This window comes from Salmo salar, chromosome 24 (assembly GCF_965601325.2).
Source record: "Salmo salar chromosome 24, fSalSal1, whole genome shotgun sequence".
Lineage (NCBI taxonomy): Eukaryota > Metazoa > Chordata > Actinopteri > Salmoniformes > Salmonidae > Salmo > Salmo salar.
Window position 1 is genome coordinate 4,248,659 of NC_138314.1, and position 19,740 is coordinate 4,268,398.

At 46.1% G+C, this 19,740-nt stretch overlaps 2 protein-coding genes across 3 annotated transcripts in view; one reads left to right on the forward strand and one right to left on the reverse strand.

Moving 5' to 3' along the window:
• Window positions 1-19,740, forward strand: part of fbxw8 (F-box and WD repeat domain containing 8) — a 73,552-nt gene that overhangs the window by 50,134 nt on the left and 3,678 nt on the right. The window lies entirely within an intron of this gene.
• On the reverse strand, window positions 291-13,704 carry LOC106585233 (F-box only protein 21). Of its 2 annotated transcripts, none has more exons than XM_082968434.1 (12): window positions 13,447-13,704; window positions 10,997-11,132; window positions 10,601-10,695; window positions 10,160-10,281; window positions 9,675-9,821; window positions 9,258-9,394; window positions 4,074-4,210; window positions 3,673-3,852; window positions 3,313-3,445; window positions 2,822-3,012; window positions 2,396-2,553; window positions 291-1,887 (listed from the first exon to the last, which is right to left on the reverse strand). In XM_082968434.1, exons 1-12 carry the CDS (start codon window positions 13,671-13,673, stop codon window positions 1,610-1,612), a joined length of 1,941 nt encoding a protein of 646 aa, XP_082824560.1. In that variant the 5' UTR covers window positions 13,674-13,704; the 3' UTR covers window positions 291-1,609. The 2 variants fall into 2 exon arrangements, with proteins under 2 accessions (XP_082824560.1, XP_014026707.1); XM_014171232.3 differs by having other exon boundaries at window positions 10,601-10,710.

Sequence of the window (19,740 nt, forward strand, 5' to 3'; positions counted from 1 at the left end):
TTGACCAATAGATTTTACTTCTGGGATTACAAAGGTCCTGAACAAGCTTGATACACGTTTCTCCAGAAGTGAATGCAGAATGAATTCAATGAATTGTCCTTAAAGAAATTTGGAACATACATTTAGAACATGAACCAACAGTCATTAATAGCAACTGCAGCACAATTTGCATTTCATCAGAACGTTACTTTGTCAAAGAATACACAGGCTACTATGTCTATTCTTTAGTATGCTCTTGAAGAGACAATACAACAGTTTGTTGTAAATAACATAGTAGAACGACCAAAATACACCTTGAAACATTTTATTTTTTCCTTTCATTTCATCCAGTCTCACCACTCTACTGTTTCAAGTCATTGTAGTCCTAGTGGTTTCCTTTTTACACAGCTCAACACATATGTGAGCCCTTAAAAGTCCTACAATGTTTTACTTGTAAATATACAGAAAAAAAAATGTATAACATGTTCTAGAAATTCAAAAGTCATCCTTTCGTAAGTGCATGAATCATTATTATAATGTAATGTGACGATGGAAAGAGATATTGTAACAGTAATGTTATTTTTCACATTGTTTCATACTGTAAAAGTTCATTTTGATAGTGTTTCATGTGGCGGTAAAAGAGAGAGGGTGATGGCCTAGGGGTCAGGTCTGGGAAGAACTTGACGGAAGGTGAAGAAAGTAGATTGAGATGGAGAGCGAGAGTAAAGGAGACAAGCTTGGTAAATCTTATTGAAGGTGGATGAAGGTGGAGAGAAAAGGGGTTTTGGCTTTTACTGGCGTTGGTTGGCAATCGGTGGTACAGCACATGATCCAGGTACTGAAGCATTCCAGGGCACTCATTCATAAATCGCTTTAGACTAGGAGTGATGATCTAGGATCAGTTTAGCATTTTAGATCATAGTGAACAAGATTATACTGACAGCTATGACCTGATCCTAGATCAGCACTCCCTACTCTGAGATGGTTTGTGAACAGGACGTTGTCAAGTAAAGGAATTGGATGGGGAAGAGAGGGGGCTTCCCATCTAGAAACAACCCCTAGCCCAGGGTTCCCCAACTGGTGGCCCACGGGCCGAATTTGGCCCGCTGGTGGTTTTATTTGGCCCCCCAATTAAAACCTTCTGAGCAACCAAATATATATTTATGTATCTTTTTTTGCATTTTCATTGTTGGACATACAAAACTGTAAAAACACCAGGAAATCAGCTCCAAGTGATTTTAATTTGGGAAATAAGTTCCCAAGTATTCCCACACATAAGAGAGACATATGATCGTATACAAATGTAAGAAAGGGTTTGAAATTATTATGTTTTAGTCAAATATTATCTGTTTGGGCTTCTTGCGGTCAATTTGCAGTTTACAAATTATTTGTAATTGTGTTCCGGCTCCCCGACCATCCACTCCACAAAAAAAGAGAAAAAAAATTGTCTCGCGGCTGAATCTATCCCTGCTGTAGGGTCTAGTAGTAGCTCCACTATGCCCTACGATAGGCTAGTTGTAATTCTGACGTATTGTTTATACCCATCCAATCCTTTCAGATCTACACAAGTGCCTAGGTGGTAGGGGCTAGGGGTTGTTTTGGAAAGGGCCGAGAAGTAGTGGACGCTAAGCTACATGGGCATGGCTTCCTTGTTCTCCTGGCTCTTCTGGTCCTGGGAGGAGCCCCCGGGGCCTTTAGGGCTCTCCTGTTGCCCCGAGGCCTGCCCTGAGGAGGGCGTCAGTCTGTGGTAGAGGTCCCGTACGGTGCCCAGGGTCTCTGCCATGTCCTCTGGGTAGCGTGTCTGCAACTCCTCATTGGCAACATAGTGGCTGTCATGGAACTCTGAGAAATAGCGGCCCACCTCCGGATGGGCGATCTCCAGAGGAGCGGAATGAGGCTCCAGGTTTTCTGGGAGATGGGAGAAAGAGGCGGAAAGAGACTTTAAAAAAAACTAAGTATCGTATCATGTGACATCAAATCTTAAACTGAGTGGAGGCAAGTTACTGTACAACAGTAGTTCCCAAACAGGGGTACTAGGACCCCCGGGGATACTTGGTCTATCCACAGGGGGTACTTGAAGTCTCATAAGACCATAGGCCTACTGGTAAAATGCACATGAGGGGGTACTTCAGGGGTACTCAGAGCAGAGCAAAATTGAGTTGGTGGAACAGTAACCAAAACAGGTTGGGAACCACTGCTGTACAAGACAGCTGCATATTCTGTGTGTTAATGCAAAAACATATAGGCTTACACCTTAGCAGATAGGTATTCTACTCATCCAGCATGTATAACTCTTCAATAAGCATTTCAAGTACTGCATTTGTCAAGATACTTACATCTTAGAGCGCATTCTTAACTAACTACCACTGCCCTGACACATTGAGAATGTATGTTAGTCTGTCTGGAGGAGACGTACCCTGGGCAGCGTATCGACAGGTACCGTCCTGCACTAAGACGTTGTAGAATGGCTGGTTGGCCCCGCTGGACAGCTGGTGGACCCTCATTGTGGTGATCCACTCCTGGCTCATGGTGCACTTGGGGTCCCAGCCGTAGATCACACAGTTATAGCCAGACCTGGCAACGAGAGGGGGGGGGGGGGGGGGGCAGCCACTCAGTGTCAGAGAGAGATGGGGTACAGCGTAACACATGGGCTTTATCAATACAAAACATCCGAGTCACACTACAGGGCAATACTAGACAAACAAACTCATGGGAATGTAATAAATAGATACTCAAAAAAAAAAAAAATCTGCATTTATCAAAAAGTGGTAGTGGAAAGAAGACCAAAATAATAAAGGAAGTGGATAGAGTGACTGACTGCCTGGTCAGAACTCAGACGCACCTCTTGTGTTTCATGATCAGGCCTACGCTGTACTGCACTTCTACGTGCTCGGCGGCGCTGCGTCTCTTCACCTCTGGCTCCACCGGGTGCTTCTTGTGCTGGATGTGCTCCAGGGTGTGCTGAACCAGGTAACCTACCGCCCCATGCTGGGACGGGTCCAACGCCTGGATGTGCTGCAGGATGTCTAGGACCTGGAGGAGGAAGGAAGAGGGGTGAGACATCAAGCAGACACCAGTCATTATCAGTTGGGGAAAGCTTGTCCTCTGCTCTGTACCGTAGTAAGAAAGTAGAGGCAGCTAGTCCTGGAGGTTAGAGAAGCAGACCAATAGCCAAATGACAGAAGACATTGTTTCTTACAAAAATGGATTGCCCAATAAAATAAACTCTAAATGTGCTGCCTCTTTCAACATGATCAAAGCCAGGGTAAAGGCATATGGTCCAATTACATGTACTTGGGTTCATGATGTGCCATCTTGAGAAATCATGCTAACCTTCTCAGGCCAGATGCCCAGGTGGAAGTAGAGTCTGGCCTGTAGTAGAAGGTATTGAACGTTGTCTGGGTTGATGGTGAGGTAGAGATCCAGAGAGTCTCTCAGCAGCTGGTAGGATTTTTCATTGCCTTCCCTGCATGACACAGCACCGTGATACACAATGTTATTTCATACCAGAGCAGCGACAGTTGAGTGTAGGAATTTATTTTTGACCAACTCTAACCCTAACATTACCTCAAGGATGAGATCCTGAGGACAACATAGAAAATAAGGAAAAATAAGATTTTGGATGTACAGATAGAAGATGTCAGAAAAGTTATTGATGAGTTTAAGAAAAATCTTAGAGTCCACAACTCTTACCCTCGCTTTCCGATGTTGAGCAGATTCCCCACCATCCTTAGCAGCACTTCTGTGGTACTGATGGCACTGTAGTAGTCTGCAGTCACCTGGTGACCGATGAGGTACTCACACTCCTTAGCCGTCAGCTGCTTGCCTTTACCGAAAGCGTCAATGTACACAAAGTCATAGATGTCCCCACTCCTGGAATGAGATGTGTAGCTTTATCAATACAAGTAAAAATAAGTTACTTTGAGGCGATTTTTAGTATGCAACGCAGACGATGCTACATTGAGTATATTGAAACCCAGCAATTTTGGGAGAGCAATGCTGCATTTCACCCAATCATGAACTAGTTCTGAACTAAAGGCTGATCATTAAAGTGTATGCCTTACATTCGCTTCCTCTCACACTCTGGCCCTTACCCTCTTTGATGCTGGCACCAGCGAAGCAGGAAGTGATTGGGGAAGTTTACGGGCTCCAGCTGAACCCCCAGTTTCCTGGCCAGGGTCATGTACAGGACAGACAGGCTGATGGGAATGCCTGTCCGGCGGAGCAACACCTAGGTAGAGAATAGAAGACATGGGACTGTAAGGAAGAGCCACTTAGAGTTCAAAGAGCCACTTTGTCCGTTAAAAGGTGAAGATAACAGTATCAATAGACTCACTTTATTTAAATAATAAAGGGCCCATATTCAAAAAGACTCAAAGTAGGAGTGCTGATCTAGGAAGACCAGCACTCCTACTCTGAGCCGCTTACAGGTCGAGGATAACATTATAGCTCTAGCTGGAAGACTCCCTGTATCTCTAGGAAGTATAATTTTTGTCTTAATCTGTTGTTGTCTAGTACTGTCTTCTTGCTAGCTAAGGCCATCTACTTTAATTATGTGCTGCCTGTCTTCCCCTACTTAGTGTGTGCACTGCTGACTGCTCATAATTTGCAGATTGTTGACACATCAACCAGGAGTATCTTACCTAGTTATTTTCAGATCTCATTTTGCTCTTTTGTAGCTTTGGCAACTATGTGCTTTTTTCTATCCCAGTTCGCTCCTCTCCGTGTAGGCTTTACAGACGCTCCCCGCCCCTTGGCTGCAATCCTTCTAATTTAGTGTATCCTGCATGCACAACCCAGTGGAATTCCTGGCCTCTGGCAGCGTTTGGACCTGCCGATCTGCAGTCAAGAACGCCGAGTTCATCTCGGTCAAAAACACAGAGTTCATCTCAGCCTATGCTGCCCTTCAGTCCCTAGACTTTTTTTTGCCCTGACAGGGACATGGATCATCCCACACAACACTGCTTTTCCAGCTGCTCTCGCTTCATCTGACTGTTTTCTCTCATAGTCCGAGAGAATCTAGTCGTCGCGGTGTTGGCACTGGGCTGCTCATTTCTCCTAAGTGGAGATTATTTTTTCTCCCTCACTACCCTGTCCATCTCCTCATTTGAATTCCATGCTGTCACTGTCACTTGTCCACTCAAACTTAACATTGTTGTCATCTATCACCCACCAGGTGCCCTTAGAGAGTTCCTCAATGAGCTTGACACCTTGATAAGCTAATTTCCTGATGATGTCTCACCGCTCTTCGTACTGGGTGACTTCAACCTCCCTCCTTTCTTTCCCCTCACAAGACAGGCAATACGCTTGACCTAATCTTTACTAAAGGCTGTTCAGGTCCCTGATTACGACTTTGTTTCCTTTTCCGTCTCCCTCTCCTCCAACCCTAGCCACTCAGGCCCTACCCACATGTTCCGTCCCAATCTTCGCTCTGTCTCCTCTTCTATCCTATAATCTCTCCCTTCTGCTAAATCCTTCTCCTTACCGTCTCCTGATTCAGCCTCTTCGACCCTACTATCCTCCCTTTCCGCATCCTATGACTCGCACTATCCCATTTCCTTCTGGCTGGCTCAGCCCTCTCCTCCTACTCCGTGGCTGAGTGACTCATTGCAAACTTACAGAACAGGGCAGCGGTGCAAAAATGGAGGAAAACTAAACTTTCAGAGGACTTATCATCCTTTCACTCCTTTCTGCCTTCTCCTCCCTCCTTAATCCTCCAGCCTCTCCCTCCTTCTATGCAGATTATTTTGTCAACCACTTTAAAAAGAAGGGTGATGACATCCGCTCCTCATTCACTCAGCCTATTGAGTCCCACTCACAAAGAACTACCCTACGCCTTGACTTCCCCTCTCTCTCCAGATGAACTCCTGCAACTAATGAGGTCTGGCCGCCCAACAACCTGCCCGCTCGACCCCATCCCCTTCTCCAGAACATCTCTGGAGAACTTCCCCCATTCTTGACCACTGTCCCCGACCCTTTGACTTCAAAATGTCCTGAGTCTCTCCCCTCCACGAGAAACCATCACTTGACCCCTCTGACCGGTATCCCTTCTTTCCAAAACACTTGAGCATGCTGTCTCTGACTAACTCCCTCACTATCGCTCTCAGAATTATGTTCTTGACCCTAACCAGTCAGGCTTCAAGATGGGTGAGACTGCCTTTCTCTGCGTTACGGAGGCTCTCTGCACTGCCAAAGTTGACTCTCTTTCCTCTGATCTCATCCTCCTAAATCTATCTGCTGCCTTTGACACTGAACCATCAGATCCTCCTCTCCACCTTCTCAGCGCTTGGCGTCTCAGGCTCTGTACAGTCATGAATCCTACCTGGCAGGCCACTTCTACCAGGTGACGTGGAGAGGATCTGTGTCTGCACCACGTACTCTCACTACTGGTCTCCCCCAGTGCTCGGTTCTAGGCACTCTCCTCTTCTCCCTATACACCAAGTTACTCAGCTTCATAATATCCTCACATCATTGCTATGCGGATGACACTGAATTACTTTTCTCCTTTCCCCCTTCTGACACCCAGGTGGCAACATGCATCGCTGCGTGCCTGGCCGATATCTCAGCTTGGATGTCAGTCCACCACCTCAAACTCAACAAGACAGAGCTACTCTTACTCACGGGGAAGGTCTGCCTGCTTCAAGACCATAGTTGACAACTCCATGCTGTCCCCATCCCAGAGTGCAAAAAACCTTGGCGTGACCATGGACAACAACCTGTCGTTCTCTACAAACATCAAAGCAGTGACTCGCTCCTGCAGGTTCATGCTCCATAACAGTGGTCACCAACTGGGCGGTCGACTGGTCGATCTTCAAGGCTTTCCTAGTCGATCACCAAACATTTCTGTAGAAAAGCCAACGATAAAGACCTAAAGATTTGCGCCCCTTTTTTCCGTGTTGCGCTGGTGGCGGTAGGTGCACTTGATTCAAAAGCCATGCGCACCGGGTAGGCAAAGTGTTTTTGAACCATTTAATTTGTCTGAAAATACAAACTCCACCCGGCAGACAGAGATCTGTGGCTAAATGGAGTGCACCTACTACACTAGCCTATCAGACAGCTTAAATCACTACACCTACCTACAGCTTCCATGACCCTAGCCACAGCAAACGTTTGATACTAGCCAAATTTTACTCAGCACTGTTAACTGTTTTTATTCAATATTATTACAAAAGATAAAACACACTTCTCTACTTCCACTCGTGCTGCAGCTACAATGAATGAGTAGCCAAGTGTATCGATAGCCGTGCATTTTTATTATTACTAGCAGCTCGTGGTGTCTATTTTAATATAGGAGTATTTCACTTTCACTAGGAACAACATGAATTTGTGCCTGAGGCAGATGCGGTGCGACTCGAGTTTCCCCATCAGGTGGAAGACTGTGTCCCCTCTCTCTGGTCAATCTCACCGGAGGAAAGGAAGGAGAGAGAGCAGAGACCGTGAGCGGCGGACCCTCTGCTACTCTCTCCCTACCTCCGCTGAGACTAATGCCGTGTACAAAACAACTGGGAACTCTCCAACTTCAGTGTGTTCAAGACAACTGGGAACTCAGAAAAGATAGAGATCAGACTGGGGAAATAGTTTTGAACGGTCATCCAACTCGGAGAGCTCCGACTTTCCATCCTAAAGTTCACTGACGTCATGATTTGATCTTGTTTTTTCCGAGGTCCCAGTTGTCTTGAAAACACCACGACCAGGTACCATCAGTCCAAAAAAATTAAAAATGCAAATGATTTAAATTTATGCTCAGCTGTGCCTCGCAAGTGCTACTATAACAATGGATCTATTTTGTTATCAAAGCTTGAGTTTTGAAATATAATATGGTCTGAGAGAAGAACAATATTGGCAGGCCAGGCATATAGCAGCCAATATGCTGTGGTAATGTACTAGGTCTACTGCACAAACCTCATTCCTACAGAGCAGTTTTTATTTGGCTAATGTTTTTTTTTATTCTGAGATCTCAGCATGCTTTTTGACTGCGAAAGTATCTTGACCGGGGGACTGATGGACTCCCGAGTGGCGCAGCGGTCTAAGGCACTGCAGTGCTTGAGGCGTCACTACAGATCCGGGTTCGATCCCGAGCTGTGTCGCAGCCGGCCACGACTGGGAGACCCAAGAGGCAACGTAGAATTGGCCCAGTGTCGTCCGGGTTAGGGGAGGGTTTGGCCGGCCAGGATGTCCTTGTCCCATTGCGCTCTAGCGACTCCTGTGTGCATGCACGCTGACACGGTCGCCAGTTGTACGGTGTTTCCTCCGACACATTGGTGCGGTTGGCTTCCGGGTTAAGCAAGCAGTGTGTCAAGAAGCAGTGGGGCTTGGCTGGGTCATGTTTCGGAGGACGCATGGCTCTCGACCCTCACCTCTCCCGAGTCCATACGGAAGTCGCAGCGATGGGACAAGACTGTAACTACCAATTGGATATCACGAAATTAGGGAGAAAATGGGGTAAAAAGTAAACAAATTAAAAAAAGGTTGGTGACCACTATTTTACAACCCTACCTCACACAGGAAGCGGCACAGGTCCTAATCCATACATCACATCCCGTCTGGACTACTGCAATTCGCTGTTGGTTGGGCTCCACGCTTGTGCCATCAAACCCCTGCAACTAATCCAGAACGCTGCAGCACCGTCTGGTGTCAACTTTCCCAAATTCTCCCATGTCACCCCACTCCTGTGCACACTGCACTGGTTTCCAATCGAAGCTCGCATCCACTACTAGACCATAGTACTTTCCTACGGAGCAGCAAAAGGAACTTCCCCTCCCTACCTTCAGGCTCTAACCCTACACCCCAACCCAAGTATTCTGTTCTGCCACCTCTGGTCTCTTGGCTCTCCCACCGATATAGGAGGGCAGCTCATGCTCAGCTCAGTCCAAACTCTTCTCTGTCCTGGCACAATAATGGTGGAACCAACATCGCCCCAAAGCTAGGACTGCAGAGTCCCTTCCCATCTTCCGAAAACATCTGAAACCCTACCACTTCAAAGAGTATCTTAAATACTCCCACAGAACCCCCACCCCACGCACCCCCACGCCCCCAAAAAAGAAGCCTTTAGTAAACTAACACTCGTACTTAACTATTTTCCCCCTTACTCTGGCTTTGCTGATAGACACTTCATCGAGGAAGAATTTACTTGCTATAACTGTGATATGGGGTTGTCCCACCTGGTTATCTTAAGATGAATGCACTAACTGTAAGTCGCTCTGGATAAGAGTGTCTGCTAAATGACAAATGTAAATCACCATCCAAGACCTCTATAGCCTCTCTATGAGAGCACCTACCTGGTGTATGTAAGAGTTGAGAGGATTGTAGTAATCACACTCGTTGCCCTTGTACTGAAGCTGCTCGTACAAAACAGCATTGAGGGCAACCACCACCTGCCTCTCGAGCTCAAAGTCCTCCACAGCAAAGCAGTCACCTAGACAGAACACAAAGGATCACATCGTTAAGTATCAGCAAAGAACGCTGCAGAGAATGTACTAAGGTCAAATACAACGGTACAATGTAATACACTCACAAGCTCCTAGGTTAGATAATAGTGAACTTTGATAGTTAACGCCAAAATCAAAATTTGTCGACGTGAAAATTAGACTACTTTTGAGGTCTGACAATGCCTGACTTTGTATTAGCTCTTTGTATTAATTCCTGAGAGACAAACAGAACATTCCAACATGTGTTTCTCTCCAGCTCAGACCAACCTTGTGTGACCCTCAGGCTTGGATGAGAGGAATTCTTCATCCGCAGCATCTTCTTGACCTTGTCAGTGATCTCCTCCAGCTGGGAGGATATACCATCCAACGACACATCTGCCAGGGGGTTACAATACTGGTCCACCAGTACAGCTCCTACAGCAGGAGACGAGACAATAGAAGACTGTAAAAACACATGGTTAAACACTACATTTCTTTATGGCTTTGTTATTAATGGATTATCTATGGATTTTAATGCAAACGGTGGTGCAATCATAGGACTTCAAAAACCACAATGGAGGGAAAAACGGCCATTGTTTTTTTTCTCTCCAAACACTCATTATTATGATTATTATATGTATGGCTAGGCCCATGTTCAGCTGTCTGCCTTACTTAATTTAGGCCTACACCGAATACAAGTCATGAGAGTATGATACATATAAATAGGCCCACTCCACATGTACTACAGTAAGTACACCATATCCATGACTCACCCTCTAGTGCTGACTGCTGCTCTGCAGGCTGCTCCAGAAACATCTTTAAACTCCTCAGAATGTTTTGCTGGCGAAGGAAATAAAGGATTTTCTTTGCATAGTACTTCAGTGTCAGGCTTTTCCTATGGGAGTGAGATGAGAGAGAGAAGAGGGATGGAAAGAGATAAGGCACAAGAGAGACAGAAGGCACAAGAAAGAGAAGGAGAGAGTGAGAAGGAGAGAAAGAGAAAGGTGAGAGAGGGCAAGCAAGGTGAAAATGAGAGAGAGTTAAATAGGAAGAGAGAGCGATAGAGAAGACAAGAGAGGGAGAGAAGAGATGGAGAAAAAAAGATTGTAACAATGGACATAAAACAAAGCTCCAGGGAGTATTAACACATAAAACAGAACCAATGACCAAAGATACATTTTTGTGCTGGACTGGAGTGTAGACATGGCTCTTACCTCCTATCTGAGTTCAGTATGGAGAGCAGCTCATCTTCACAGAAGTGCTCAGGGGCCCCGAGGGACTCAATCTCAGCAAAGCTGTCCCCCAGCACCTGGCCAACGCAAGGCTGTGTTACAGATCTCTGGGTTAGTGCTAACCAGGCCAGCCAACCTCACACACACACAAAAACACACAAAAACACTCAAGCATGCATGATCACGTGCGCAGTTGCACACAGCAGCTAAATCACAGACACCATGATGTGGTGGATTAGTATGGCCAAGAGACAACTGTCACTAACTCATTTACAAGTTCATACAATGTTAGTAACACTATTTCAGACTCCACAAACTAGCCTGGCTAAGTCAGAATGACAATAACCATGACAGCTTACTGCCAATGTCATTACTTACAACTTCCGTGAAGAATCTCTTTGAGATGGATACAACTGTTCGTCGTATTTGTAGACCAACAGTGTGTCGCGTTCTGTATTCTTTCAGCCAATCGCAACACTCATTCTGGCGGTAATGCTTCTGCAATCTTGGCCATCTGGGGAGTGTAGGAAAAGAGATTGCAGTCAGATACAGTGAATTTTATTGTACGTGTCAGATTAGTAGGGAGTTGAGTTCGGTGAACAAGTAGTAAGTAGGCTAATGTATGTTGGGTGCAAATTCATAAATAAACTCAGCAAAAAAAGAAACGTCCCTTTTTCAGGACCCTGTCTTTCAAAGATAATTAGTAAAAATCCAAATAACTTCACAGATCTTCATTTTAAAGGGTTTAAACACTGTTTCCAATGCTTGTTCAATGAACCATAAACAATTAATGAACATGCACCTTTGGAACGGTCGTTAAGACATTAACAGCTTACAGACGGTAGGCAATTAAGGTCACAGTTATGAAAACTTAGGACACTAAAGAGGCCTTTCTACTGACTCTGGAAAACACCAAAAGAAAGATGCCCAGGGTCCCTGCTCATCTGCGTGAACGTGCCTTAGACATGCTGCAAGGAGGACAGCAGATGTGGCCAGGGCAATAAATTGCAATGTCCGTACTATGAGACGCCTAAGACAGCGCTACAGGGAGACATGACGGACAGCGGATTGTCCTCGCAGTAGCAGACCACGTGTAACAACACCTGCACAGGATCGGTACATCTGAACGTCACACCTGTGGGACAGGTACAGAATGGCAACAACAACTGCCCGAGTTACACCAGGAACGCACAATCCCTCCATCAGTGGTCAGACTGTCCACAATAGGCTAAGAAAGGCTGGACTGAGGGCTTGTAGGCCTGTTGTAAGTCAGGTCCTCACCAGACATCACCGGCAACAACGTCGCATATGGGCACAAACCCACCGTCGTTGTACCAGACAGGACTGGCAAAAAGTGCTCTTCACTGACGAGTTGCGGTTTTGTCTCACCAGGGGTGATGGTTGGATTCGCGTTTATTGTCGAAGGAATGAGCGTTACACCGAGGCCTGTACTCTGGAGAGGGATCGATTTGGAGGTGGGACGGTGTGTCACAGCATCATCGAACTGAGCTTGTTGTCATTGCTGGCAATCTCAACGCTGTGCGTTACAGAGACATCCTCCTCCCTCATGTGGTACCCTTCCTGCAGGCTCATCCTGACATGACCCTCCAGCATGACAATGCCACCAGCCATACTGTTTGTTCTGTGCGTGATTTCCTGCAAGACAGGAATGTCAGTGTTCTGCCATGGCCAGCAAAGAGCCCGGATCTCAATCCCATTGAGCACGTCTGGGACCTGTTGGATCGGAGGGTGAGGGCTAGGGCCATTCCCCACAGAAATGTCCGGGAACTTGCAGGTGCCTTGGTGGAAGAGTGGGGTAACATCTCACAGCAAGAACTGGCAAATCTGGTGCAGTCCATGAGGAGGAGATGCACTGCAGTACTTAATGCAGCTGGTGGCCACAACAGATACTGATTGTTACTTTTGATTTTGAACCCCCATTTGTTCAAGGACACATTATTCCATTTCTGTTAGTCACATGTCTGTGGAACTTGTTCAGTTTGTCTCCTTTGTTGAATCTGGTTATGTTCATACAAATATTTACACATCTTAAGTTTGCTGAAAATAAACGCAGTTAACAGTGAGAGGACATTTCTTTTTTTGATGAGTTTATTATTAGCACATCACTTGCATGGTACAGAATGACATTAAACATTTCTGTAAGGCCTAATTACTATGTAGTAACATGTGGCTGGTTTACAAATAATTATTACAATAGATTCAAAATCAGCAGTGGTTTGCCATAACTTTAACCATACAGGGGACTCAGTCTGAGAAAAAAAATTACCAGCAAGCCAACTGATTTTTGAAGAACTGCACAAGACCTCAATCACAATTTCCAAGCATTCAAGGTCACACAACTTTAATGTCTGTCCTCAGATGCACGATAATGTGCAAGGCAAGAATTGTGAAATGCCTAGTTGTGACCTAGATATTTTAGTAGCTTCTTATATAAGCCCTGGACATTGTAAAGTGGTTGTTCCACTGGATATCATAAGGTGAATGCACCAATTTGTAACTCGCTCTGGATAAGAGCGTCTGCTAAATGACGTAAATGTAGCTACCTAGCTAGGCTGGATACATAACGTTAGTTGGCTAGCTAGCTATTAACGTTACTTTGCGTGATGTGGAATTTGGTGCATCAGCAGAATGTCTACGGCCGTTTGACAGCTCCCTTGCGACAGTAGCTCGCTATGACGGATATGTGCTGACTGTACTGCCAGAAAGAATTTCGTATTTTAGAGGGGCTATCTAATGCCATTTAGCATTAGATAGCTACGTCTCTAGCTAGCTAGTGGGATTATGCAAGCAAGCTAATGTCAGTTCACCTGAGTTTGTACTGGTGTCCCCAGACCTTCCCCCTGCCGTGGCAAACGTCGTGTAACCGCTTGCAGCTGCAGGAAACGTTGCAAATGTCGACATGCTTGAGGACAGGGAAGCATAAGATGTACTCGAGTAACTCGGCTGGTAGATCTGTCATTATTTTGTGTTCTGTCTCGGAAACGAACCCATTCAGGCCGGAGTACCCCTCTCCTACTGCTCCAGACGTCGCCATTTTTACTGTTTACTCCGATTACCTCATTGTTCAAGCCACGCCCCTTTCTGGCGCAGGGGGCTGAACTTCGAGATAACCCAAAACCGAGGGGAGGGGCATGACTGAATAAAAAAAACTAATTTGGAAATATATTTATATTATACAGTAAATTAGTATTTTATAAAATAAAATACATGTTGTTACTAGCAGGACAAGTATATGATACATACAGTAGTGATTAGTAGTTGATTATAGGCTTGTATTTCACGGTAACATCTACAGTTGAAGTCAGAAGTTCACATACACAGGTTGGAGTCATTAAAACTCGTTTTTCAACCACTCCAGAAATGTCTTGTTAACAAACTATAGTTTTGGCAAGTCGATTAGGACATCTACTTTGTGCATGAAACAAGTAATTTTTCCAACAATTGTTTACAGACAGATATTTTCACTTATAATTCACTGTATCACAATTCCAGTGGGTCAGAAATGTACATGCACTAAGTTGACTGTCCTTTTAAACAGCTTGGAAAATTCCAGAAAATGATGTCATGGCTTTAGAAGCTTCTGATAGGCTTATTGACATTACTTGAGTCAACTGGAGGTGTACCTGTGGATGTATTTCAAGGCCTACCTTCAAACTCAGTGCCTCGTTGCTTGACATCATGGGAAAATCAAAAGAAATCAGCCAAGACCTCAGAAAGAAAATTGTAGACCACAAGTCTGGTTCATCCTTGGGAGCAATTTCCAAACGCCTGAGGGTACCACGTCCATCTGTACAAACAATAGTGCACAAGTATAAACACAAATGGACAACACGCAGCCGTCATACTGCTCAGAAGGAGATGTGTTCTGTCTCCTAGAGATGAACGTACTTTGGTGCGAAAAGTGCAAATCAATCCCAGAACAACAGCAAACGACCTTGTCAAGATGCTGGAGGAAACAGGTACAAAAGTACCTATATCCACAGTAAAACGAGTCCTATATCAACATAACCTGAAAGGCTGCTCAGCAAGGAAGAAGCCACTGCTCCAAAACCGCCATAAAAAAAGCCAGACTACAGTTTGCAACTGCACATGGGGACAAAGATCGTACTTTTTGGAGAAATGTCCTCTGGTCTGATGAAACAAAAATAGAACCTTTTTGGCCATGATGACCATCGTCATGTTTGGAGGAAAAAGGGGGAGGCTTGCAAGCCGAAAAACAACCGTGAAGCACCGGGGTGGCCGCATCATGTTGTGAGAATGCTTTGCTGCAGGAGGGACTGGTGCACTTCACAAAATAGATGGCATCATGAGGTAGGAAAATTATGTAAATATATTGAAGCAACATCTCAAGACCTCAGTCAGGAAGTTAAAGCTTGGTCGCAAATGGGTCTTCCAAATGGACAATGACCCCAAGCATACTTCCAAAGTTGTGGCAAAATGGCTTAAGGACAACAAAGTCAAGGTATTGGAGTGGCCATCACAAAGCCCTGACCTCAATCCTATAGAAAATTTGTGGGAAGAACTGAAAAAGCATGTGCGAGCAAGGAGGCCGACAAACCTGACTCAGTTACATCAGCTCTGTCAGGAGGAATGGGCCAAAATACACCCAACTTATTGTGGGAAGCTTGTGGAAGACTACCTGAAACGTTTGACCCAAGTTAAACAATTTAAATGCTACCAAATACTAATTGAGTGCATGTAAACTTATGACCCACTGGGAATGTGATGAAAGAAATCAATCATCCTATTATTCTGACATTTCACATTCTTAAAATAAAGTGGTGATCCTAACTGACCTAAGACAGGGATGTTTTAGTCTGATTAAATGTCAGGAATTGTAAAAAAAAAAAACGTGTAAAAAAAACGGAGTTTAAATGTATTTGGCTAAGGTGTATGTAAACTTCTGACTTCAACTGTACACCTGTTGTATTCAGCGCATTGGACATTTTATTTATTGATTTGATGTATGAATATGGTATGGTTCATGTTAGGAATACAATTGTGTAAAAGTGACAAGCACTGAATTTGATCCCAGGCTTCCTGCACATCACAAGACTGTGTAAACCTGAAAGTTAAAACACAAGCATAGCTCACATTACCTCAGTTACCAAGGCATGTAACAAAGTGTTAAGAGTGGCAGGAGTACACACACAGTACATAGTAACAGCACTTCAGACACAAACAGTATCGTGCAGAGACGTATCTCTTAGCTCACAATAGCCTAGGCCTACATGTATGAGTTAACAACGGATGTTTTCAGCAGTCATACTCCACCACAATGTGTTTCAGATAACCAGTGGTTACCTGAAGAGTAGTCTCGGTCATGAAAATGTATGTTAACAGATACTACTACCAGGTAAAACACACACGCTGGGTGTGCACACAGACACACACTCTACATACACTGAGTATACCTAACATTAGGAACACCTTCCTAAGATTGAGTGGTTGAGTGGGGGGGGGTTACTCAATCTTAGGAAAGTGTTAGGTATAGGTAGGTATACTCAGTGTATGTAGAGTGTGTGTCTGTGTGCGCACCTAGCGTGTGTGTTTTACCTGGTAGTAGTATCTGCAGTGTGATGAGAAGTCCAGATGCCCAAAGCTTCAGACTATTCATGATCAGAGCAGATTCATCAGGTCACTTTGTACTTCAGACCCTACATCCCTTTCTCTGACATCAAATGTCACATCACAGCTACACACAGTGGTCAAGTTGGCTTGATGTCCTTTGGGTGGTGGACCACTCTTGACACAGGAAACAATTGAGTGCGAAAAACCCAGCATCATTGCAGTTCTTGACACAAACCGGTGCGCCTGGCACCTACTACCATATACCGTTCAAAGAGAGTCGCCCTACAGTCCGGAACCGGCGCAGCCAGAGTCGCCCTACAGTCTGGAACCGGCGCAGCCAGAGTCGCCCTACAGTCCGGAGCTCCAAGAGTCGCCCTACAGTCCGAGGTCTCCAGCGACGCGCATCAGCCCGAGGTCTCCAGCGACGCGCATCAGCCCGAGGTCTCCAGCGACGCGCCTCAGCCCGAGGTCTCCAGCGACGCGCCTTAGCCCTGAGCCTTCAGCGGGGGTGGACAGGTTAGGTTGGGGACTAAGGCCGGAGCCTGAGCCACCTCCATAGTGGAGGACTGGGGAGGGGGGGTGTAGCACAAGAACCGTCGGTGACGGTGGCCACCCTCCCTTCCCTCCCTTTAGTTTGGGATTATTTTTGTTTTGGGGTTTATTTTTTGTATTTTTTTTTCTTTGGGGGGGGGGGGGGGGGGGGTGCTGTCACGTCCTGACCAGTAAAGGGGTTATTTGTTATTGCAGTTTAGTCAGGACGTGGCAGGGGGTGTTTGTTTTATGTGTTTCGGGTTTTTATGGTTAATGTTCTATGTTAGTATAATTCTATCTTCGTTCAAGGATTTGTGGGTAGTTGTTCCGTGTGTAGCTGTGTGCCTTACAGGACTGTTTTTTGTCGTTGTTTTTGAGTAAGTGCTTATTTTGGTTTTCTTCGTAATAAGAAGATGAGTATACACATTCCCGCTGCGTTTTGGTCTACTCCTTACGACGAACGTGACAGACCTACACTACCATAGAAAATAACATCTTACTATGGTCAGGACGTGACACTTCAACCTGTCTCCTCCCCTTCATCTACACTGATTGAAGTGTATTTAACAACTGACATCAATAAGGGATCATAGATTTCACCAGAATTCACCTGGTCAGTGTATGTCATGGAAAGAGCAGGTGTTCCTAATGTTTTGTGTATACAGTGCAGTCCTAAATTATTGATAAAGCAATAATGACTGTATAAAATAAATAATTCACATACTGCGTTACCATATTGTATGCTTAAAAAAAGTGGAAATAATATAATTTTATATTAATACAAATAGATTAGAAATAGATAGACAAATATAAATATATTGTTTTTAACAAGTAATACTTTTTTTTCTCTCAAGAAGGTAGGGGTGTGCATGTCCAATGAGATCTATTTTCATTTTCATCCAACAAATGTAAACACCTGGAGTTTGCTAAATGGCATTGGCATTTGGATTGGAACCGGTGCTTTGGTCAAATGACATGAAAATAGAGCTCTTTGGCCACGAACACCAGTGGTGGGTTTGGTATCGAAATGAGAGTAAAAGGTTTTGGGGCGGGGCGCCACCTGGTGTCCTACCTGTGCGCATACCGGGTTGACCGGGGTGCCGGCGTTGGAACTCAGCGACGAGGCCTGGGTCCAGGATGTCCCTAGTGGGGACCCAGCACCTCTCCTCTGGGCCATAACCCTCCCAGTCAACCAGGTACTGGATCCCCGGTGGACAAACATCTGGGCAGAGGGTTTGCCGACCTCTTCCTCTTGCTCCGGGAAGAGCGGGGGCTGATAACCCAGGGAACACTCGAAAGGCTGTTGTGGGTGTATTCAACCCACACGAGTTGCTGGCTCCAGGTGGTGGGGTTGGCGGAGATGAGGTAGCGAAGAGTCGTCTCCATGTCTTGATTGGCTCACTCCGACTGGCCGTTGGACTGAGGGTGGAACCCAGAGGACAGGCTGGCCAACGACCCAATGAGTGTGCAGAACACCTTCCAGAACCAGGGCGAGAACTGAGGACCCCGGGCAGAGACCGGGGTCAGCACCCAACCATGCTCTGGGCCATCTTTTTGGCAGAGGGTAGGTTGGGGAGAGGAATGAAGTGGGCGGCTTTGGAAAACCGGTCCACTACTGTCAGGATGGTGGTGTTACCATCAGATGGGGGAAGACTTGTTATGAAGTCCAGGCATATGTGAGACCAGGGACCGTGAGGGACAGGCAGTGGTTGAAGGAGACCACCCGGAGCTTGCCGAGGAGTCTTGTTCTGCACACAGACCATGCAGGCGGCGACGAACGCGGAGACATCCAGCCCATGATGGCATCAGCAATCCAGTCTATGAGGAGATTGTTTCACTGGAGCCAAAATAATCCCAATACCACGGGAACCTTAGGAGACTGAATTAGCAGAAATTGGATTGCCTCACTTTGGTTTCCTGACACTCGTAGGTTGATGGGAGTGGTATTGTGGGTGACCCGGCCTATAGAGCGCCCATCCAGCGCTCTAATGTCCATGGGAATGGAGAGGGGCTGACCGGGGATGAAGAGCTCGGAGGCCAGGGTGGCGTCCAAAAAATTCTCAGCAGCCCCAGAGTTGATGAGAACCCGGAGAGATTTCGACTGGTTCCCCCACAGCAGGATGGCATGGAAAGGGGTGCGAGTAAGGGGAGAGGAAAAGTTATCCATATGGCCCACCAGAGTACTCGCCCCTACTGGTGAGCCTGGTCTTTTAGTGGACAGGAGGACATGAAATGACCAGTAGTACCGCAATATCTTCGTGTGAAGCTGGTGTAGACGTTCGGCTGGGGACAGCCTAGCTCTGCCTAGTTGCATCGGCTCGGGAAGAGGGGAATCATCAGACTTCGGAGACACTCGGTGGAACTCGAGTAACCTCGGGTCCTCTTGGAAACTGAGACGTCGGGGACTTCCGGGATGCCTCGGAGGCGAGATGGAATCCTTTGGCAGGCGAGTGGAATCGGACCTACTCTCCTTCCTACGTTCCCGTAGCCGCCCATTGATCCAGAGGGTCAAGGCAATGAGTGAGTCAAGATCTGTCGGTAGTTCTAGAGACTGCTAATTTGTCCTTAACTTCCTCCGATAATCCGTGCAGGAATGTGTCAAACAGCGATTCCAGGTTCCAGTCACTTTCAGCTGCCAACGTGTGTAAATCCACTGCATAGTCTGCTATACTGCGGGAGCCAAAGCTGGAGAAACTTCCGGGCAGCCTCTCTCCCGGACAATGGAGAGTCAAAAACTTTCTTCATCTCTGCCACAAACTCCTCCAGACTGAAGCATACGGCCGACTGTTGTCCCAACATGGCCGTAGCCCATGCGAGTGCCCTTCCGGATATCAGCATGATGAGGTACATTATCTTCAAACGGTCCAAGGGGAAGGAGGAGGGCTGCAGCTCGATGATTAGAGAACACTGCACGAGAAACGCCCAACCGGTTACCGACTCACCAGCGAAGCGTTTCGGGGGAGGTAAGTGGGGTTATTGGAAAACCGGGGTGGCCGGGG